The sequence below is a fragment of the Phacochoerus africanus genome, chromosome 2, assembly GCF_016906955.1.
Source record: "Phacochoerus africanus isolate WHEZ1 chromosome 2, ROS_Pafr_v1, whole genome shotgun sequence".
NCBI classification, from domain to species: domain Eukaryota; kingdom Metazoa; phylum Chordata; class Mammalia; order Artiodactyla; family Suidae; genus Phacochoerus; species Phacochoerus africanus.
Genome location: NC_062545.1, coordinates 35,069,108 through 35,090,143, shown reverse-complemented (window position 1 = coordinate 35,090,143; position 21,036 = coordinate 35,069,108). Strand labels below are relative to the sequence as shown.

Sequence of the window (21,036 nt, the reverse complement as noted above, 5' to 3'; positions counted from 1 at the left end):
AGCATAGCAGGGCTAGATTTTAGGCAAAGGAGAAACTACCACAAATGGACCCTATCTTACTACCTCTGAGTATCTGGCAAATATTCTATGTCACATGGTAAATCTGATTTCCATAATCTCAACTCTTCTGCAGTCAAAATATTATATTTGTTATCATACTTTTATTTGTATTGAGCAAGGGACAAAATGACACCTAACCTCATATAAATGCAAATAATGAAGTAACCAGATAAGAAAAATTTACATTTTAGAATCATTTATAGCTATCTTTTTTTTTGGTTCCATAAATTTTAGAATTATTTATAGTTATATATATATATATATATATTTTTTTTTTTTTTACAGCATGACCATATCTAAGAACTTTAAGGAGGCTGATGTGAGACCACTTTACATTTCTGGCTCTATTTTAAATCTGGAAAAACACAGTTCCTAAATGCCTTCTGCTACTACCTTCTAAAAATTTCAACTTTAACTCCTGATCCATAAGCTAAGTTTTTAAAATAAAATAAATGCCTATATGTGTTCATATATATTGTCTCTTTTCCTTCATTTAGGATTGTTTACTTTTAAAAATATCCCAAGGAATCTTGGTATTTGAATTGAAAAGGTGTGCATTTTTTTTCTCTCCTGTGAAGCTTTTTTATTACTTCTCATGAGTCAAGGGAAAAGTCTTCTGTTATTGCCTTTACAAATCATGAGTATAAAACAAATGCTTAATTGAGCAGATTGATGATGAGATGGAGAAAAATGATGAGAGGAAAGACGCCAGCACAAACAGAATATGGCCATTCATTTTTACTCCAAATGAATCAACTACTGCTCATGAATGGGGGCCTAATACTAAATTCTGGCAGCAAACCACCCAGAACACCAACCCTCTGCGGAGCTCCACGTCTGCGTGCAGACAGCTTTTTCTCATTTCTCTTGCTAGGATATACCAAATAGCTCTCTCTCCCTTGTTGGCACAGTCAAGTAACTTTTTTTTTTTTTTGGAAGAGTTTAATGTTTATTCACATGGGTTTTTCAGAACAATCGCATTATTTGCAACTCGTATCTCCTTTGTCAAGTATTCCCTGAAGTAGTAGCATAATGTCATATTGATGAAGACAGTACAATAACAAATTTGTGTTGGTGGAAACTGAGGGCTCTGGGGCTGTAGATGGTTTTGATTATCAATGCAAGATTATGAACATAGTGTAGATAGGAGACTTTCTCCCTCTCCGAACTCTAGATACTTATTCAAAAATGAAAACGTTTTCTCTTACAGAAACAAAATCACAACGACAATATGTGACGTCAGGAGGAACAGCTCTGGCTATGAGCTATCAGAGATCTAATTTCTTGGTACAGTTGAATTAAAAAAAATTGTTTTTTTTTTTTTTTTTAAATAAAGCATCTTCAAACTGTACTAGTGATATTGAACCATCTCCAGACCTATACTCTTACTTAATGCCTAGACTAGCTCAGTCTTACATTTGACCGTCCACAACAGAAAATAACAGCAGTTTTTTTTTTGTCTTTTGTCTTTGTTGTTGTTGTTGTTGTTGTTGTTGTTGCTATTTCTTGGGCCGCTCCCGTGGCATAGGGAGGTTCCCAGGCTAGGGGTCGAATCGGAGCTGTAGCCACCGGCCTACGCCAGAGCCACAGCAACTCGGGATCCGAGCCGCGTCTGCAACCTACACCACAGCTCACGGCAACGCCGGATCGTTAACCCACTGAGCAAGGGCAGGGACCGAACCCGCAACCTCATGGTTCCTAGTCGGATTTGTTAATCACTGCGCCATGACGGGAACTCCAATAACAGCAGTTTTTAAACAAGGAATTTGCTATTTTGAGCTGATATTGCTGAGCTTTTCCTAATACATTGGCTGATGAGCAGCATGAGACCTTTTAGACATTAAATAGCAGAAACAAGCCCTTCTAAGGTTTATCTAAATCCATCCTATTCTCAAAACAGGATTCCACAAGTTACGTACTAGAGGATGGAAAGTAGCACCCCATTACATGTTAAAGATGCCCAACTGAGTCAGAGAACTTGGCTGGCAGTTTAACTGGGCCCTACTACAAATACTCTGTAATAGAAGTGCCACATTTAATTATCCCTAAAAGAGGGAACAAAGCTCTTTCATTTTAAAAAGTTGGCGAATTAAAAAAAAACGGGGGGAAAAAAGCAAACCTCTTACCTTTGGTAGCAATTCGCACACACTGGGTTTTAGTTTCCTGAGGGAATTGAAAGAAAGAAAATAATCAGTTATATTGTTTCCTATTTTATAAACAACAGCTATTATTGAAATCAATCTAGGACTATAAAATAGGTTTGTAATGAAGAGAATCTCTGTACTAATGAGACTGTTTTTATATATGTTCCCAGAGGTTTTTTAAAAAATCTAAAATAACTTTAAAAATTTTTAGTATTTTCTACATATCTAGGTATCTGTGGTTCTACTTGCAATGAAACAGACTATCTGGTCTTGGACAAGCAATATGGCCTTCTATTTGTATTTTATACATTTTGAAGGATAAGAAAGAGCCATCACGGCTCAGTAGAAATGAATCTGACTAGCATTCATGAGGACGCAGGTTCTATTCCTGGCCTCACTCAGTGGGTTAAGGATTAGGCATTATTGTGAGCTGTGGTGTAGGTCGTAGATGCGGCTCGGATCCCAAGTTGCTGTGGCTGTGGCATAGGCTGGTGGCTACAGCTCCTATTAGATCCCTAGCCTGGGAACTTCCATATGCCCCAGGCGTGGCCCTAAAAAGACAAAAAAAGAAAAAAAAGAAAAGACAAAAAGATGTATTTGCAAAGCTAATACAACTCAGGCCCAAACATAAATTTCATTTTCATTGCAAAGCTGTAGGCTCAGACCAAAGCTGAACATTACATAATTTCACTTGCATTCAGGCACCACTAGAGAGCTAAATGATAGAAGTTAGAAAGATCACCAAAAAATTGCATCACAGTTGCAGTATATTTTATCTGTCCCCTTTCCCTTTTTAATTTAGTTTTTAGAGATTAAATGTTTTTTGATGGGATTATTTTCCTCCTCTTGCTTGACAGATGGGATCTAGGAAATAGAAGTAGAAATGGGAAAGGACAAGACATTTCGGAGCTTAAAAAATCTGTTCTTTTTGTTTTTAAGTGTTGGTTGGTACTAGGGGGTGGAACACACTTCCAAGTCTGCACATCATTCCCCCAGGACATAGTTCGTTTCATTTTACATCTTTGAACATACTAGAGAATGGAAAAGATGTTAAAGACAGTGAACAAAACAGGGGCTATTTGTTTTCAAGACGTATTTGTAACTCCGTCTTGAGTAGTTCTATAGATTAATAAACGAAGGCTTTAGTTTTCTCTTAAGCATGTATTATTTTTAAATTAAGCAAAAATAAAGCACTGAGAGGGAAATCAGTAATTAAAAAGAAAGTCTGTACTTCTGGAGTTCTCGTTGTGGCACCGCAGAAACGAACCCAACTAGTATCCATGAGGACATGGATTTGATCCCTGGCCTCGCTCAGTGGGTTAAGGATCCGACGTTGCCGTGAGCTGTAGTATAGGCAGCAGATGTGGCTCAGATCCTATGTTGCTGTGGCTGTGGCATAGGCCTGCAGCTGCAGCTCCAATTCGACCCTAGCCTAGCAACTTCCATATGCCATAGATGCAGCCCTAAAAAGCAAAAAAAAAAAAAAAAAGAAGAAGAAAGAAAAAGGAAGGAAGGAAGGAGAGGGAGGGGGAGAGGGAAGAAAAGAAGGAAGAAAGAAAATCTGTTCTTGTATTACTTGTGACCTGAAGCCTGTTTCACACTCCCATAAAGGCTCAAAGGGATTTTGATTTCCTAAAAGCAATTGCTGGTAACTCTATCAGGATTACCAGGTGCTGCTGGTAGAAGCCATGTCAATTTTAAAGCTTTTTGCCAAGATTACTTGAAATACATGGTTGCTACTCTGTACTGTGATTAAACCACATGCAGATATAGTAACAATTAGAAGATAAAACTCATAGCAAGGCTTTTAAAGAATACCAGAGAAAATTCTTTATAAGTAACAGTCATTCATTAACAGACTCATACCACAGACCAAGTAAAAAAAGTTAATTCGGAATCTCTCACCTCTCTAAAGATGAAAACTCAAACATAGAGCTACGTTACTTTATACCCAGAATGGACTAAAGCTTCCATGGCTGTCTCATTTTTGAGTGGCCCCATCATGGCAGTGGTTTGGAATGATGTGTGCAAGAGAAGTGGGCAGCCGACTTGCCTCTAAAGACTCCCCCTTATGTAAAAATAAACTAGAAGATGAGAAGAGCGTTTTTAGCCATGAGCAGCCTCTAGCTTTGAAGCATCTTAGATAATGCTGTGGCATTTTTCTTTTCCATATACTGTAAGCTAATCATATAGGTAAGCATAAAGATAAAGCTTTCATTCAAAAGCAATCAGGCAATACCCTAAGTTCTCATGGCCCCTTACAGAAATGTTATATCTTCCAATGAAACTATTCCAAGATATAAAAGGACTGCTGCAACTGGATATCACATATTTCACATCATCTCCCAGGTACCCACTGCAGGGACTCAATTACCCAAACCCAGCAATGTCCTATTTAGCTACAAGTACATAAAAATGTCATTCTTCCACTGAACATTAAATTGTAGAAGGTTTCTATTTTTTTTTCTATCCCTCCCTGCAAAATAAATAAATAAATAAACAAAGCATGTTTTAGGAAAGAAAATCTTTCAAGAGAACAGCATGAGGCATGAAAGGCCAGATTATTTCCCCACATATAGAACCACTGGTAGTTTCTCACTTCCTGTTGTGTTCCCCTCTTCAATATTCATTTGGGATCTGTGGCAGTGTTCAGAAACAACTGTGTCCAAAATGGGAAAAGGAGGGGCAACCAGGGAAACGGAAGACAGGCTTCTCCAACAGCACAGCACCCCGCCATCGCCAGGCAGCCTTCTGTTTAGGTTCTGTCAGATATACCACAGGCGCCCTATTACCTTGTAATCAGAGGATTGTTACTCGTTATTTACTATTTGGCTTGTACCCCCCGAAAAGTTTACAAGGGTTCATTAGCCTGCTGTGGAACACGCATTCTGTTTATCCTGCAGTAAATTTAATCTTCTCAAGTGTGCCACCACTGAGCAAAGAAGACAGAACAATGGCTCGTGTTTGCTGGGGCTGGAGTCCCGGCAGCAGCATACCCACCTTTGCAAATCATTTTACTCACAATTGCTCTTGTGGGCTTTCCTGAAGTGGGCTCAAGGAGAAGCAGTTACTAGGAAACAGGAATCCTGGCCGATGTAACTGGCATTGAGCCGCAGCCCTACATACAGTAGGCCCAAAACTGTGCATGCTGCTGGGAACAGAAACCACACCCCCTACACACTGATTTTTTTTTCTTTCTTTCTTTTTCCCCCTGACAAATGTTACTGAGTATTTATAACATTCGACTGCAGCTTTTGCTCAGGGCAGTGAAAAAGCAAAATCTTGGAGGGAGCTCACCTTCTCCACACTACTCATCGCCTGGAAATAGATGTTGTATCCTTTGCGTGGAGCCAAAGGGGGGTTCCAAAAGCCCTGATAGGTCCTGTTGTCGCCCACTGTGAATGGGGCAGGTTCAGGAAGATTCCCTGGGGGTAGTTCCGCAGCGAAGTAGTACGGCGCCCCCCCACTCATGGCATTTTGGTACGTGACAGGAACCTGGTAGCATTCCATGGCCCCGGCTTCCCTCTTGGTTCGGTGAGGGTGCAGTTCCTCCACAACAATCTGATAGGCACTTTTGGGAAAAAAAGGAAAAAAAAAAATCACACATTTAGAGATTCTAGACCCTGAGATTTCTCAAAAAGGGAACAGGGTATTTCATAGCAACACGCAGCATTTCAAAGTCTTTAAAGCCAGTCTAAACCGCCTGACTTCAGATTTTCAAGCTATTTTGTAACAAAATAGAATTTCACATGGATTCTGCTTCCCCCTAGCCCCAAGGTAATTCCTAAGGCCCTGATAAAAAAGTAAGAAAAAAATCACCATAGAACTCTCCACATTTTCAAATGTGGAGAGAGGAGCCACCCTGGTAAGAAACCTGACATTAACCAGAGACACATCATAGATTAAGTTCTCTGGCTGATATTTTTAAATGTTTAAAGCTAACATTTTCCTCTGAAATGATAGTGCAGGAGGCCCAGCTCCAAGGCCCAACAGAATGACTGCCTCGGGGCTGGGCTTGCAGCGCCAGTTTGTGGTTGTCATCGCATTAGAGACAGAATGTGCTGACAGGCTTCTCCACCTCTTGACCTTGCCATGGCATCAACACTGGCTCTGAGCGACGCGGATTTAAAGCACAAGTGACATGCCGCAATTTGGGCACAGATGGACAGAAATCTGTCCTCGCCACCGAAATAGACTGCCTCCTTCTTCTAGAGTTGTTAATAATAAAATGTTACAAATTGTAGAAACAGATGGCATTTGGCCTATTAAAGCTCAAACCTAAACCTTCCAATACCTTTCTTAAAAGACAAAACTTTTTTTTTTCTTTTTTAGTAGCTAGAATTTTACAGAGGAGAGAGAAAAATAATGAAACTTTACAATAAAGATCTGCCTGATCACTAATTAAGTTTTTAATCTATTTCTGAAACTGGTATATTAATAATATTCTTTCTTTGTAGGACATTCTTTAGGTAAACTTTTTTAAAGTAATGTACACCTGAGAAAATTAACATTTAAGTTATGTATATTATATATATAATGAACTTCAAAGAAATATGTTTTTAAATTCTTGACAGGAGGAGAAAATGCATTGTGGCTGCATATAAACTGAATGTAAATAAGCTGTGGAGTTCCTGTTGTGGTTCAGCGGTAATGAACCTGACTAGTATTCATGAGGACACAGGTTTGATCCCTGGCCCCGCTAGGTGGGTTAAGGCTCCAGTAGGCGTGGCCCTAAAAAAATAAATAAAAGCTGTGTATAGGGCTGTGTGTTTGAATCTTGAATTTCCAGGCAAATATGCTCATTTATATAGAGAAAACAGCTGCTATTCAATGCATCTCCAGCAGCAACAGAATATTTTTTTAACTTCTATAAAAATAGAGGAGAGAGATTGAATTTGCATCTGAGACAATTAAACATTAAATTTATACTGGTTTAGAATCTAGTATAAAAGTCTAACTTAATATATACTCTGTTATACCTGAAAACAGAAAACTTGAATAGATTGAAAGGAGCTTTATAAATTAAATATTTCCTTTTCTTCGTAATTAAGTTCTTATTTTCTATTAAAATATTGCTATGAAATTAGTAGATTGGTATCCATCTCTTTTCCTTTAGAAATAAGACAGAAATTATACTAATGTCAGAAATTAAGATTTGGGCAAGTAACTAAGGCAGATTTCTATATCATTTGAAATTATATGTACTGTATCATTCTCTACACCTCTGCCAAGTTGGGTCTCTAAGCTCCTAGGAATGCTATGGACAAGATATATGCTCTCTGAGGGTCTGTGGAGCAGACACTTGTCAATTTTAAAATACAGGAAATACACAAGTATAGCCCTTGGAGAAAGAGAAAAAAAGTGAGATCATAGCTGACATATGCTATATTAAGCAAACCTAGTTTTTTCTTTTTCTGGTTATTTTCAATCTAGAATCCATATTTGTATGTTATATATGTGTACATCCGGTGGTTACATACATGTATGTAGATAAACTTGTACATGTCACACTCCCCCAAATAAATCTAACCTTATATTCTCGCTCTAATGGGCAATAATGCTCATTACTCATTCCCTGTTAATCATTTAACCTAATCATTAAAAAGAAATTCTTTGTTATTATCTCATATTTCTAGAAAAATCCAGACTATCTAGTGAACATTCAGTCTTAACTAATTCTATTAAATTGACATAGCTTGTAAATTGCAAATTAAGGAACTTCACATAAGACAGCTTGTCTCTTCAGATCTATTGAGAGCAACGCAAACTGCCCATGTTAGAGAAGAATAAAGGAAGAAAAGGTACAATCTGCTCTCGGGGAAAGATCTCATCGAAGTTGAGATGGTGTCCCAAACAAAAATTTACAGAGATCATTTTAAAAAGAAATTATCTTACCTTCATTGCTCAATTTGTCTGAGCAGGCTGTTCTTTAACCACATATTCCTCATTTTTCTAGAGTTGTTTTTTCCCTGCTACTTTCTTATTTATCAATACAAATTAATTAAAGGGCAGAAAGTAAGGAATGAGAAATCAAATTAGAAGTGCTTTGAATGATTACATGAAATGCGCCTGTGCTCTTTCATCCTTCTGGTGTCTAATTACCTAATGGTACTTAACTCTAGCTTGATCTAAATATTATTTGAGTTCAGTCTCTAGCAATTTAACATATTCCTAAGGCACCTGAATGGTTTTATTTCACATTTCCCTATTCCTTTTAATTAAATTTTAAAATATTTCTACAATTAAGTTAAAATCAATATACTATCATCATGAATCTTTACTCAGCACTCAAAATATAATATCTTTGTTGAAAACTAAAAATGACTTCACCATACTACGATTTAATTTGACTGAACAGTGGTAATATGGTCACTTTAAATTTTTTAGGAGGCGAAATGATGAGTTCTCTTCATACGATTTCCCTTCAGTTATAAGACTGTTAGAAAATACACACAAGGATTTTTCCATTAGCTCAAAGCAATTACATGATAGACATGGTAGATATTCTTTCTGAGTTAATGCTTAAAAATGTTGGAGATGACCTCAAATTACCTATAACAGCCTGCCACGGACTTTTTTGACCCATTATTAAGGAAACCCTTCTGTGAATCAAGTTTGAGTTTTAGTCTGTACAACTTCTTGGTGATAGCAAATAACAAATTACACAATTGTATACTTCCTCATTTTTTATTTAAAATGTTTCCTTGAAGCTTCAGGAGAAATGCCCTAAGGCCAATGTTTTGCACTTCCTCTTATCAGCAGACTTCCCAAGATCTCACCAGCCACCATTGCTCTACTGCCTCAATGTCAACATTTTGATAATTAAGAGTAAAGGTTTAATTACCACCATGTCCTGCTTTCCCTCTCTTCACTTCTTAACTCCTTCAACATACAAGCCAGGAATCTCATGACTTCTCTATTTCTGTAAGAAGAACTACCAGTTTCTGAATCAACAAAGCTCAAGATGCTGGCATTAACTTTAAAAATTTTTATTTTTAACCTTGTTCTATATCCCTTGTAATATCCCTTTATTTTTTTTATTTCATCCCCATTGCTCCATCATTAGGGAAGTATTTATAACTTTATGTTCATATCACCGGTCTAGTTTTCTTGCCTCCAGTTTTTCCCTCATGAAATCTAGGCACCTACCTATCTATCTATTCATTCCATAAATTATTTTTTTAGTATTCTCTAGATATCACCAAATGTTCATAGAGAATGCAACAAAGAATCTTTTTGAGCACTGCTGATATTTTCCTAAAACACCGCTTTTGGCCTAACCGCTCTTCTCCAACATCCCACTTTGTCAAAATTATTTTGTGATGCTCTCCCCCTGTCAAAAATCTATGCTCATTACACTGGGGTTTACATCTTACCCCATCCATATATCTCCATTCTTGCCCTACCTCCTAATATATATTTTCCATTTCAAACTTGTATGACTATTGTTACCTAAACATACCACGCATACTGTCAAAGAGTTTCCACCTTTCTCCTTTCCCAGCTTTTCTACCTTTGCCAAGAAGGCTTCTCAGACTAGTTCACTCAGGAAGTACTGTCTTCTAAAGCCTATGGAGGTGATTTCTTGAGGTGGAGATAACTGAAGGATGGAGTACGAGTACAACTTAGAGTCACGTGGGATGCCTTTTCAATGCAGTCCTTAATCTACCCACAAATCATAATGCCACAAATGTACTGACAAGAACCACGAGCAGTATCCCTCAGGAAATCTGGAGTGGAAAAAAGGCCAAGAACCACTGTCTTACAATATTTACTGCTTTTATCATTAGCATGCTACATTACAAATATCATCTGGTATTATACTACTATATATACAGTAGTATACGCATAATATGTAATATCTATTATATATATAATAGCCCTGTTGTTATTTTTGTTTTGTTTTGTTTTTTGTTTTTTTAAGGGCCGCATCTTTTATGGAAATTCCCAGGCTACGGGTTGAATCAGAGCTTCAGCTGCTGGTCTACACCACAGCCACAGCAACATGGGATCCAAGCTGCCATCTGTGACCTACACCACAGCTCACGGCAAAGCTGGATCCTTAACCTATTGAGTGAGGTCAGGGATCGAACCCTCATCCTCATGGATACTAGTTGGATTCATTTCCACTGCACCACAATGGGAGCTCCAGCTTTGTTCTACTTTTAAGTTCTGAGGTTATAATCATGGACATAATAGGAATAGTCTCTTTTCTCATGAAGCTTACATTGTACAAGGGAAATATAAATAAAACAAATAAATGTTTAAACACACACAAGTGAAGAAGGGATAAGTGCTCTAAAGAAAAAATACATCAGGACAGGGCAGAGGGAATGAGAGGAATGAAGAGTTCTATTTTATAAGCAGTGGTCAAGAAAGTCCTATGTGCCCTTTAAGCAGAAACCTGAAGGAAGGGAAGGTTTCAGCTGTGCGGAGGCTTATATTAGTTACCTCCTGCTGCACAACAAATCGCCACCAAACTCAGTGGCTCAAAACAACAAACATTTATTATCGCAGTTTCTGTGGCTCAGGAATTTGGGAGTGGCTCAGCTAGATGTTCTGACTCAGAGTTTCTCAAGGTCACAATCCAGTTGTTGGCTGAGGCTGCAGTCCTCTAAAGGCTGGAAAGAAGATTCAACACAAAGGGCACATCTCATGGTTTCTGTTAGAAGGAAAATTCTACCTACTATGATTCTGTTGAATGAACATGAAGTTAAAAGAGCATCTATTTGATTTTACTTGGACCATATGACCTGTGTTCCATACAATGGGGCAAAAGGATTATTTCTATCTTTGTTTAAATTTCAAAGCATTTTTATCCAGAATCCAGGTAAATTCTGTTTCATGACAGGGGTTAGAAAAAAATCAGGTGTTACTACTATCTGATCTCTTTAAATTTCTGGGATGAAATGCAATAGTCTCCAGATGGATGAGGATAGGGGTCCTAATATTTCAAATTGTGTATATGTGCCAAATAACTCGGGGAATAACTCCAACATACAAGGTTTGAAACTCCAACTAAACTGAGTTCTATGCTCTGATCTGTACTTTTGTTAAATGGTCACTGAGCATCAAACAATTTCTTTTCCTAATAGAACTAAGGAAGAAATGATGGTGTTGACTGCATTTCATGACTATATCCTAATTACCTAACTAAAAATATATGGTACATAATATTTTAAAATGCAAAATTAGTTTTACCTACAAAGTAAACATTTAGTTGTATTCTAGAATAGGTAGCTTCCTGCCAGCTTAAAATAGGTAGAACTTATATTTGGAAAATCTGTCATAAAATGCACATTCATTTACTACACCTTACAATAAACTGAGTTTCCCACTGAGGAACGCTCCTCTTTATTTTTGCAATATTCTGCTGCTATTTTCACTCTTTGAAAACAGCTACACTGGGCCAATCTTTTAATACATGGGGCATTCTACGCATTCTAATTTATAGTTATATCAAGTCCGGTTAGAATTTCAATTCATTTAAGAAGACTATAAAATGTTTTAGAAAAGAAGAAAAGATATTATGCGTTCTAGGGAACTGATTCCAAATGGGGGTAATATTCACTTTAAATCATAGTAATGATTGTCAAATTGAGGCCAGTTATAAGGATAGCTCTTGAAAAATTGGTAAGGGGATTCAAAGGTCTGGTTAAGTCAGGCAGCAACTTGCAACCTTTAGAATGAGTATATATTCAAAAATTAATTCTGTCAAAGAACCACACTTGCCAGAACTGCACTGCACATGTTTTACATTAGCGTAAAACACAGTTTAATGAATACTGAAGAACAAAGTGGTTGGTGATACTGAGTGCTGCATTTATTTAGAAATTGATTTTTCACTGGAGTGTACCTTATTTATTCTCTGTACATCATGACACCTTAGAAAGAAAGCTTGGTTAAAATATTGGTAAGACAGGAAAACACATCAAAATATTGTATATTAATATACAATAATTTATAACACACAAAATAACTCATTCCAAAGAGAGAGCAAGCCTTTCGTTTGATGTGGGATAGCAATCAAATAAAATAATACAAATAGTTGCTGTTATTTATAAACCTCAAAAAACATCCACCACTGTCTTGAATTCTTAGATGACTTTTTGCTCTGCTACCGCTTCTAGAATAAAAGCTACCATCATCTCCAACCCAAAGTCTCCATTCCATCAAATCCCTCTTCTCACCAAGCTTTATATATCCTACAGATGTAAAACCCTGTATGAGAGGCGTAGTGCCACCTGCATGTCCACTGTCTTAGTGCAGCCCAGTAGCTCTTCTCATGGGGACCATTCTGCCTTCAGTTTGGTTTACGCCCAGTTCATCCTCTATATTTCTATCAGAGTGCTCTTTCTAAGAATGTACAATTGCTCAAGATAATTTCCACTTAAAATCCTTCTGTGGCCACTTTCAATTTCTAGACGGGCACTGAACATCCTCTGGCTCTGGCCCCTCTTATTTCTCTAACCTTGGCTCCTGTCGTTTCTCCCACACACACATGCTTCTCAATGACCTGAACTACCTGCAGTTCTGGAATGCACTACACAGTGTCACATATTCAAATCTTCCCTTTGAAATCATTTGAAAGGCTCAATGTCCTTTCTCTTCTGAGCAACCTCTCCCCTCTCTCCAAAGTGACCCTGGGCTAAGCTCATTTCTACTTCTCCTTCAAAACACAGCTCCAGCACCAGGTTTTCTAGCTTCTGTCACTTCACTTATCGTACTGCCCTGTTATTATTCATTGATTTATGAGACTACCACTTCCACTCGAGGGTACATATTAAATCGCCTTATGTGATTTCTATTCCAAGTATCCAGCTCAGTTTCTGGCACATATTGAATGTTATGAAATCAATAAGTTTATACAGAAACCATTGGTAATTTTAATTTTCTTAGTAAAACTAAACTGCACTAAATGTATAAATTCTATGTAACAAGGATTTCCTATGTGCTATAGCAGAGGCTTGGGAAATTGCAATCTGTTTGATATTAGGAAGATCAGAGGAGAACTGTTTCTATTTCTATTGGAGTTGGGATGAATCGATGGTAAAATGCAGTCTGACAGAAGCTAGTAATACTGTAAAGTAGGGAAAGATAGAACCTAGTATTTAGGGTCTGTGAGAGCAGACAAAGCTAACAGATGGATGCTCTGAGGGGGTTTAGCTACATGGTAAACAGGTCTGGCTTTTATCCAGAGGGGAGTAGACGGACCACAGACAAAGTGGAATGGCAACATGCATTAGCACAGAAGGGATTCTGATAGACTGACATAAAGATATTGGATAGAAAGTCAAATAGTTTCAAGAATCTGAAGGAAGTGATGAGGATCCAATCAAAGATTTGAAGTACCAGACCATAAATACAGTGCTATGAACACTGATTACATCAAATTGGGTCCTCATTTCTAAAGAAATTTGAGCACTGGACAAGATGAGCCTCAAGGTCAGGCTCCAGTTATTGGCAGCAATATCAAAGGTAGGAATGTGGTCAGAGAAAAGAAGACAAGACTACGTAAGTGAAGGATTCAAACAAGCAAAGGAGGCAGGGCTCATGTGAAGCCTAATTGCTTGACTAGACCAGTCTGGTCCTGCCACCTGGCCCCCACTATGTGTGAGCCCAGAAAGCCAGGCAGGTCATCAATCAAAAACAAAAGATGGACAAGTTGGGATTAGGATATCAGTTTGAAAGCAGATTTTATTTTCTTAGGAGTAGCATTCTTTTAAAATGCTTTTTATTTGTTTATAATGTCATTTATTTATTTCATCTAGTATTCTTGCAAATTAGAAATTTTGTGGTAATTGTAAATAAAATCAAAGAAGACTTTAGATTTAAAAACATGTTATCGATAATATACTCACTTATTCAACAAAGTTCATGAACACCAACAATGAGCAAAGGATTTACAAGGCTGCAGACCCCTCTGTCCATGACAAATCTGGGTAAAGGTCTATGTTTTGTAACAGTCTTTTTATATTTGATTTACAATGTTTAATACAGTGCCTAGCACAAAATACATGGTCAGTTAACGTTTGCGTAATGAATGGATTTAATTAATAGTGTAAGTTACATTATGTAGCATTATTGTGCCATAATAATAAACTGCATGTGCAACTAACATTAAGTGAAACTGAGTTCACTCAAATATTTAACTCTTAAAAGACAAATGCAAGTACCAGGTAGCTCATTTAAACAACAATAGCTGAAATGAACAACTACAAAGTAAATTTTATCACAGGTAGGAACATGTGAATGAGCTTGATTATTTGTCAATAGGAAAAACGTTGCATGCAGCCATTTCCTCTTTTGGACCAGCAATCAGACTCACTCACAGATCACTGATTCATGAATAGAACTATATACTTTTCATTTTCAAATAGCCAGTGCTTCACAAGTATTTGTATTACAAGTATATTTAGTCATCTCCTTTTCTCTGGTGCAGTAGTACTGTGATTTTTAGCCAGACATGACATGAGTTTCCTTTATGGATTCAAGTTCTTTTATCAAGTTTTGTAAATTAAAAATATTTCATTTCCAGTCATATAGGATTATTTACATAGTTAATATGTCCTCATAAGGTCAAATGTATTCATTTTACACATATAGAACAAAGATTAATTATTTTAATTAATGTATAAACAATGTGGGATGACTCAATTATGAAATACCTACACTGATTTCTGTGCCTTGATTTATTTCTCAACAGAAGTATGAAAACCAAAGTAACCACAAAAATCTATAGGTTTCAAATGGAAGTTTGCTTAAGCTTTGGATAGTTATCTAATTACAAATGCACAGGAATTAAAACTGTTAGAATAATTTGACTCAATCCCTGAAAATAAATGGCTTATAATTTCTGCAAGATGAGGATAAAGTGGGAGATTTTAATATTGGAGAGATAAAGTAAATGGCAAATTGAATTTTAATATTTACTATGGAATTCCTGATAAGCAGTAATTTAGGAATTAACAGGTCACATAAGCTGCCTTCACTTTAACTATTCTCCTTTTATTTCCTCAAAGCTTCCTATTTTTCAATCACTCATATGAAATTATTCATAACAGATTTAATGCATTGGACAGGAGTTTTTTCTCATTCCATTTCTGACAAATACCTTCAAAGTCATATACCACAGATACCAACAGAGGGAAGGAAATGAAATGGGACTAGAGGAAAAAAAATCAAAGAGCAAAGCTCTTAAATCAAACAGTGCAGAGAGGTGAATGGTTCCGTTCATGAATATCTCAAAATCTCCTTAGAATTTTACTTTTAAAAGTCTCTCTAGAGGTTTGACCAAACTAAAAACAAAAACAAAGGAAAAATTAAAACCAGTCTGATAGTAACTGTCAAATTAATGACTCTTAAAGATGAACCACTATATTGGCTGCTGAACAATTATAGAAAAGATCTCTCCTACCGGCTGTTTTTCCCTTTGACGATTATTTCCCCCCCTCTTACCTGATAGGTGCACCTTTAGCCTGTGCGGGTCTCAACAATACAGTTATTGTGGTAGCAGTTTCATTGAGAGAGGCATCAACTCCTTCATAGTCAGGTAAAGTTGGAGCTGATAAATGATTTATGAGGAAAACAAGTTTTAGTCAATGGACAGGAATATATCATAGTTCAAGAAAATGATCCTGACTGAGGGAAAAAAATCATTTTAATACTTAATATCTAAACTGTACCTTAACATATGCCACCTAATGTTAATTTTGTGAATCTAAAGCAGTAGAAGATATGAAGCCAAGATTTGCTGTTGAAATTTAAATTATAATCTGGCAACTTGTGAAACACACTCTGAAAAATTTCTGAAGTTCTAACTTTAAGTTTCTCAAGACCTTGAAAGCAGCATGGATGGGATGGGATGAAGGTGATAACAGCTTAGGCTATGGGGTGTTGAGGTTATGAGATTGCACATGGAGATGTGGAGACAGAAAAGGCAGGAGCTAAGGTAAAAGGCCAGAAGAAGCACCTGCCTGGGGGAGGTGGTGATGCTTTGTGATCTAATGGTGGTGGAATGACCCAGCATTGGTCTGGACCACTTTCACCACTGTGGTCCCAATAGAAACAAATCTGGGAAGCATGGTGAATGAGAATGAAAATTTTAGCTGTTATTCACCATGAACTAGTGCATTGGTTGCCAGATTCTTGAAAAGAAGAAACTAAGAGATTTTCAGACTATTTGATAGGTTTTAAGGGTGAAGGGGCTTCCTAATCTTGAACTGAGTGAACTGCCTCAAACAGCTTTTGATTATTTCCATGTAGAAAGATGTTTAAGGGAGTATATGACCAGTGAAATGTGTGCATTATCAGAAAAAGTGAGAACAAATTGCATCTAATGAAAAATTTAAAGTATTTCATTCATTCATTCATTGAACATTTACTGATTACTTATTATGTGTCAAATTTTATGAGAAGTGCTATGAATATAAAAACAAATGAAGTGTGGTCTCTGACATTTGTAGAATTAAAAGTAGGGATTCACATTTATTCAGAGAGAGAGTCTTATAAACAACAACAATAAAAATTATAGCAAAATTTAAGTGACCAATGAGGGGACAGTTTATTAGCCAGTGCAGTGATTCTCAAACTAGTGACATCAGAAGCACCTGGAGGGCTTCTTAAAGCACAGATTGCTGCCCCTCTCCTCTATAGTTTCTCATTCAGTAGGTCTGGGGAGGGGCCTGATTATATACATTTTCACATGATATTGGTGCTGTTGATCCAGGGACCACACTTATCTAAATTCCCAGTGTCGGGAATTGGGAAGATGCAACCCAGAAGACTTCAGGGTTTAGGCAATGCTTGAGCTGAATGCTAAAAAAAAAAAAAAAAAGAGTAAAACCTCATCAGAAAGAGAATGCATGGAATAATATGCCAGAAATAGGAAACAGGTTATTTGAAGATATCATTACCTAAAAAGACTCAGTGTATTCTAACAGCTACAAGCAGTTTTCTATGCCTGGAACTTTGGATTCATGGGTGGGAGTGGGGAGGATGGGAGGAGCCATAAAATGAAGGGCCGCAAATGCATGTTTGGATTTCATCATATTGGATATAATATATCAGATTTTGAAAAAAATTGAGAAAGAAATATATACTGTACAAAGATCAAGAGAAAAGGCATTGAAGCAAGTTAAGTCTAAAGGCAAGAATATTGCTTAGAAAGATACTTCAATGATCGGTTTAAAATGTGGTCCAGATGGAAAGGAAGAAACAGTGACATAATAAAGAGTGAAATTTTCTCAGAGTTATTTGGGAAATAGAATCAACAGATACTGAACATGTGTAAAACATATATGTGTATGACTATATATGTGTATATTATCTATCATATGTGTATTATACATGCACACAAATCATACTGTCAAGCGTAATGCCTCCAAAAACTTAATTTAACTTTTATTTAAATTGCTTTTAAAATGACGAGGAACAGAATTATTGGACTCAAGAAATAAATAACAATAGATTACCTTAAACTCAGTGTATATGTGATTCTCTAGCTTATGCTGTTACAACCCAATTCTGTTTGCACTTTATTCATTTACATACCTGAGATATTGGTAGTCACATTGATGGCTGTGGCTGGCCCAAAGCCTTTAACTGTGCTGGCTCTTATGAAAAACTGGTAGGTGGTTCCAGGATGGAGATGCATGAAGACATGGTGTGTACTGTTCCATAAATTTGATACAGTCTGGGGAGGTCCAGCCACTGGAACTGCAGGATCAAATGACCTTATGCTGCTGTAACTGACCTGTTTTAAAAAATATATTTCCTGTTACACATCCAATATATGTCATAATACATTCTAAATAAACCCTCTCTAAATAAGGTATCAGTCAAGGGAATCTGTGTGGAATGAATCATATTTTTTCACTTCTTTTCCTTCTAATTTTGATAGGGTTTTTCACCATCTTTCTGTATCTATTGTCTGCTATCTAACTATCTGTCTATCTATCTACCTACAGATAAAATTAGAGCTATATCTGATGATCAATAAACATCTATTTAATTCCATCAAAAGATAAATACACTTCAATATGAATATATACAGTATTATGATCACACACAATATAATGCATATAAAACAGAAAGTCACACTAAAATTGAATCAAGAAGAAATAGGTAATTTCAACAGACCAAGCATTAGTAGTGAAATAAAAACCTGTAATTAAAAAAATTCCCTGCAAACAAAAGTCCAGGACCAGATAGATTCAATGGGGAATTGTATAAAACATACAAAGAAGAACTGATAACAATCCTTCTCAAACTCTTCCAAAAGACCAAAGAGGAGGGAACACTCCCAAAGTCCTTCTATGAACCCATAATTACCCCAATACCAAAACCAGACAAAGACACTACCAAAAATAAAATTATAGCCTAATATATTTGATAAAGATAGATGCAAAACTTCTTAACAAAATATTATCAAAAATCCAACAAACACATAAGAAACATCATATTCCATAATCAACTTAGATTAATCCCAGGGTCACAAGGATGATTCAACATATGCAAATCAATGTGATGCACCACAACAAAAGAAAAGATAAAAACCATATGACCATCTTAATAAATATAGGAAAATCATTTGACAAAACTCAATATCCATTCACAATACAAACTCTTACCAAAGTGGGTACAGAAGGAACATATTTCAACATAATAAAAGTTATTTATTACAAACCCAGAGCCAACAAAATACTCAATGGTGAAAAGCTGAAAGATTTTCAGCTAAAATCTGGAACAAGGATGACCACTCTCACCACTTTCCTTCAGTACAGTATTGGAAGTCCTCGCCATAGAAATCAGACAAGAAAAAGAAATAAAAGGTATTGAAACTGGAAGAAAAGAGGTAAAATTGTCATTATATGCAGATGACCTGATATTCCATATAGAAAACCCTAAAGACTCCACACAAAAACTACTAGAATTGATCAACGACTTCAGCAATGTAGCAGAATACAAGATTAACATACAGAAATCTGCTACATTTCTTTATGCTAACAATGAAATATCAGAAAAGGAAAGTAAAATTTTAAAAAATCCCTTTTAAAATTGCATCAAAAAAATTAAAACACTTAGGAATAAACCTAACCCAGGAAGTAAAAGACTTATATGCTAAGAATTATAAAACAATAATGAAGGAAACTGAAGATGATTCAAAGAAATGGAAAAATATCTCTTACTCTTTGATTGGAAGAATTAATACAATTAAAATGGCCATACTACCCAAAACAATCTATAGATTTAATGTGTTCCCTAAAAAAATCACCCATGACATTTTTCACAAAACTAAAATGGATAAATCCTTAAATGTATATGGAACCATAAAAGACCAAATATTGTCTAAGCAATTCTGAGGAAAAAAAAACAAAGCAGAGACATAACCCTCCTGGACCTCAGACAACACTACAGAGCTCCAGTAATCAAAACAGCATGGTACTGCCACAAAAACAGACATAAGGATCAATGAAATAGAATAGAGAGCCCAGAAATAAACCCCCACATCTACAGTCAATTAACCTTTGGCAAAAGGAGCAAGAATATACAATGGAGGAAAGACAGTTTCTTAAGCAAGTTTCATTGGGAAAGCTGGGTAGTCACCTGTAAATTAAAGACGTTAGAACACACCCTCATACCATACACAAGCTAAACTCAAAATGGATTAAAGATTTAAATATAAGACATAACACCATAAAAACTCCTAAAAGAGAACAAAGGCAAAACATTCTCTAAATTGTACCAAAGATTTCTTAGGTCAGTCTAAAAAAATCAACAGAAATCGAAGCAAAAATAGGCAAATGGGGGAGTTCCCGTCGTGGCGCAGTGGTTAAGGAATCCGACTAGGAACCATGAGGTTGCGGGTTTGGTCCCTGCCCTTGCTCAGTGGGTTAATGATCCGGCGTTGCCATGAGCTGTGGTGTAGTTTGCAGTCACGGCTCAGATCCTGCGTTGCTGTGGCTCTGGCGTAGGCCAGTGGCTACAGCTCCAATTCGATCCCTAGCCTGGGAACCTCCATATGCCGTGGGAGCAGCCCAAAGAAATAGAAAAAAAAAAAAAAAAAAGGCAAATGGGAGCTAATCAAACTTATAAACTTTTGCATAGCAAAGGAAACCATCAACAAAACTAAAAGCAACATATAGACTAAAATAAATATTTGTAAATGATGTGACTGACAAGGGCTTAATTTTCATAATACAAACAGTTCATAAAACTCAACAATAAGAACAATAAAACAACCAAATCAAAAACTGGGCAGAAGACCTAACTAGATATTTCTCTAAAGAAGACATATAGAGGGCCAACAGGCACATGAAAAGAGGCTCATCATAGCTAATTAGAAGAGAAATGCAGATCAAAACTACAATGAGGCTATCACCTTATACTGGTCAGAATGGCCATCCTCAAAAAGTCTACAAACAATGAATGTTGGAGAGGGTGTGGAGAAAAGGAGACCTTCCTACATTGTTGGTAGGAATGCTAATTAGTGCAGCCACAATGTAAAACATTATGGATGTTACTCAAAAAACTGAAAAAAGAGTTTCCATATGATCCAGAAATCCCACTCCTGGGTATTTATCTCAAGAAAACTCTAATTTGAGAAGAATATGCACCCTGATGTTCACAGCAGCACTATTTAAAATAGCCAAGATATGGAGGCAACCTAAATGTCCATCAACAGATGAATATACAAAGAAGATGTGGAATAAATACACAATGGAATACTACTCAGCCATAAAAAATGAACTAATGCAATTTTCAGCAACATGGATTATACTAAGTGAAGTAAGTCAGAAAAAGACAAAAATCATTTATATGTGACATCTAA

The 21,036-nt window shown here is 36.5% G+C and overlaps 1 protein-coding gene across 2 annotated transcripts in view; it reads right to left on the bottom strand.

Annotated features, from left to right (window-relative positions):
• The window catches only part of PTPRK (protein tyrosine phosphatase receptor type K), a 570,706-nt gene that overhangs the window by 97,619 nt on the left and 452,051 nt on the right, over positions 1-21,036 (bottom strand). For both annotated transcript variants that reach the window (XM_047758978.1, XM_047758985.1), the window contains exons 10-13: positions 17,757-17,958; positions 15,663-15,768; positions 5,502-5,775; positions 2,187-2,223 (exon numbers count right to left, since the gene is read on the bottom strand). In XM_047758978.1, the coding sequence (XP_047614934.1) occupies positions 2,187-2,223; positions 5,502-5,775; positions 15,663-15,768; positions 17,757-17,958 (619 nt within the window). The remainder of the gene's footprint in view (positions 1-2,186; positions 2,224-5,501; positions 5,776-15,662; positions 15,769-17,756; positions 17,959-21,036) is intronic.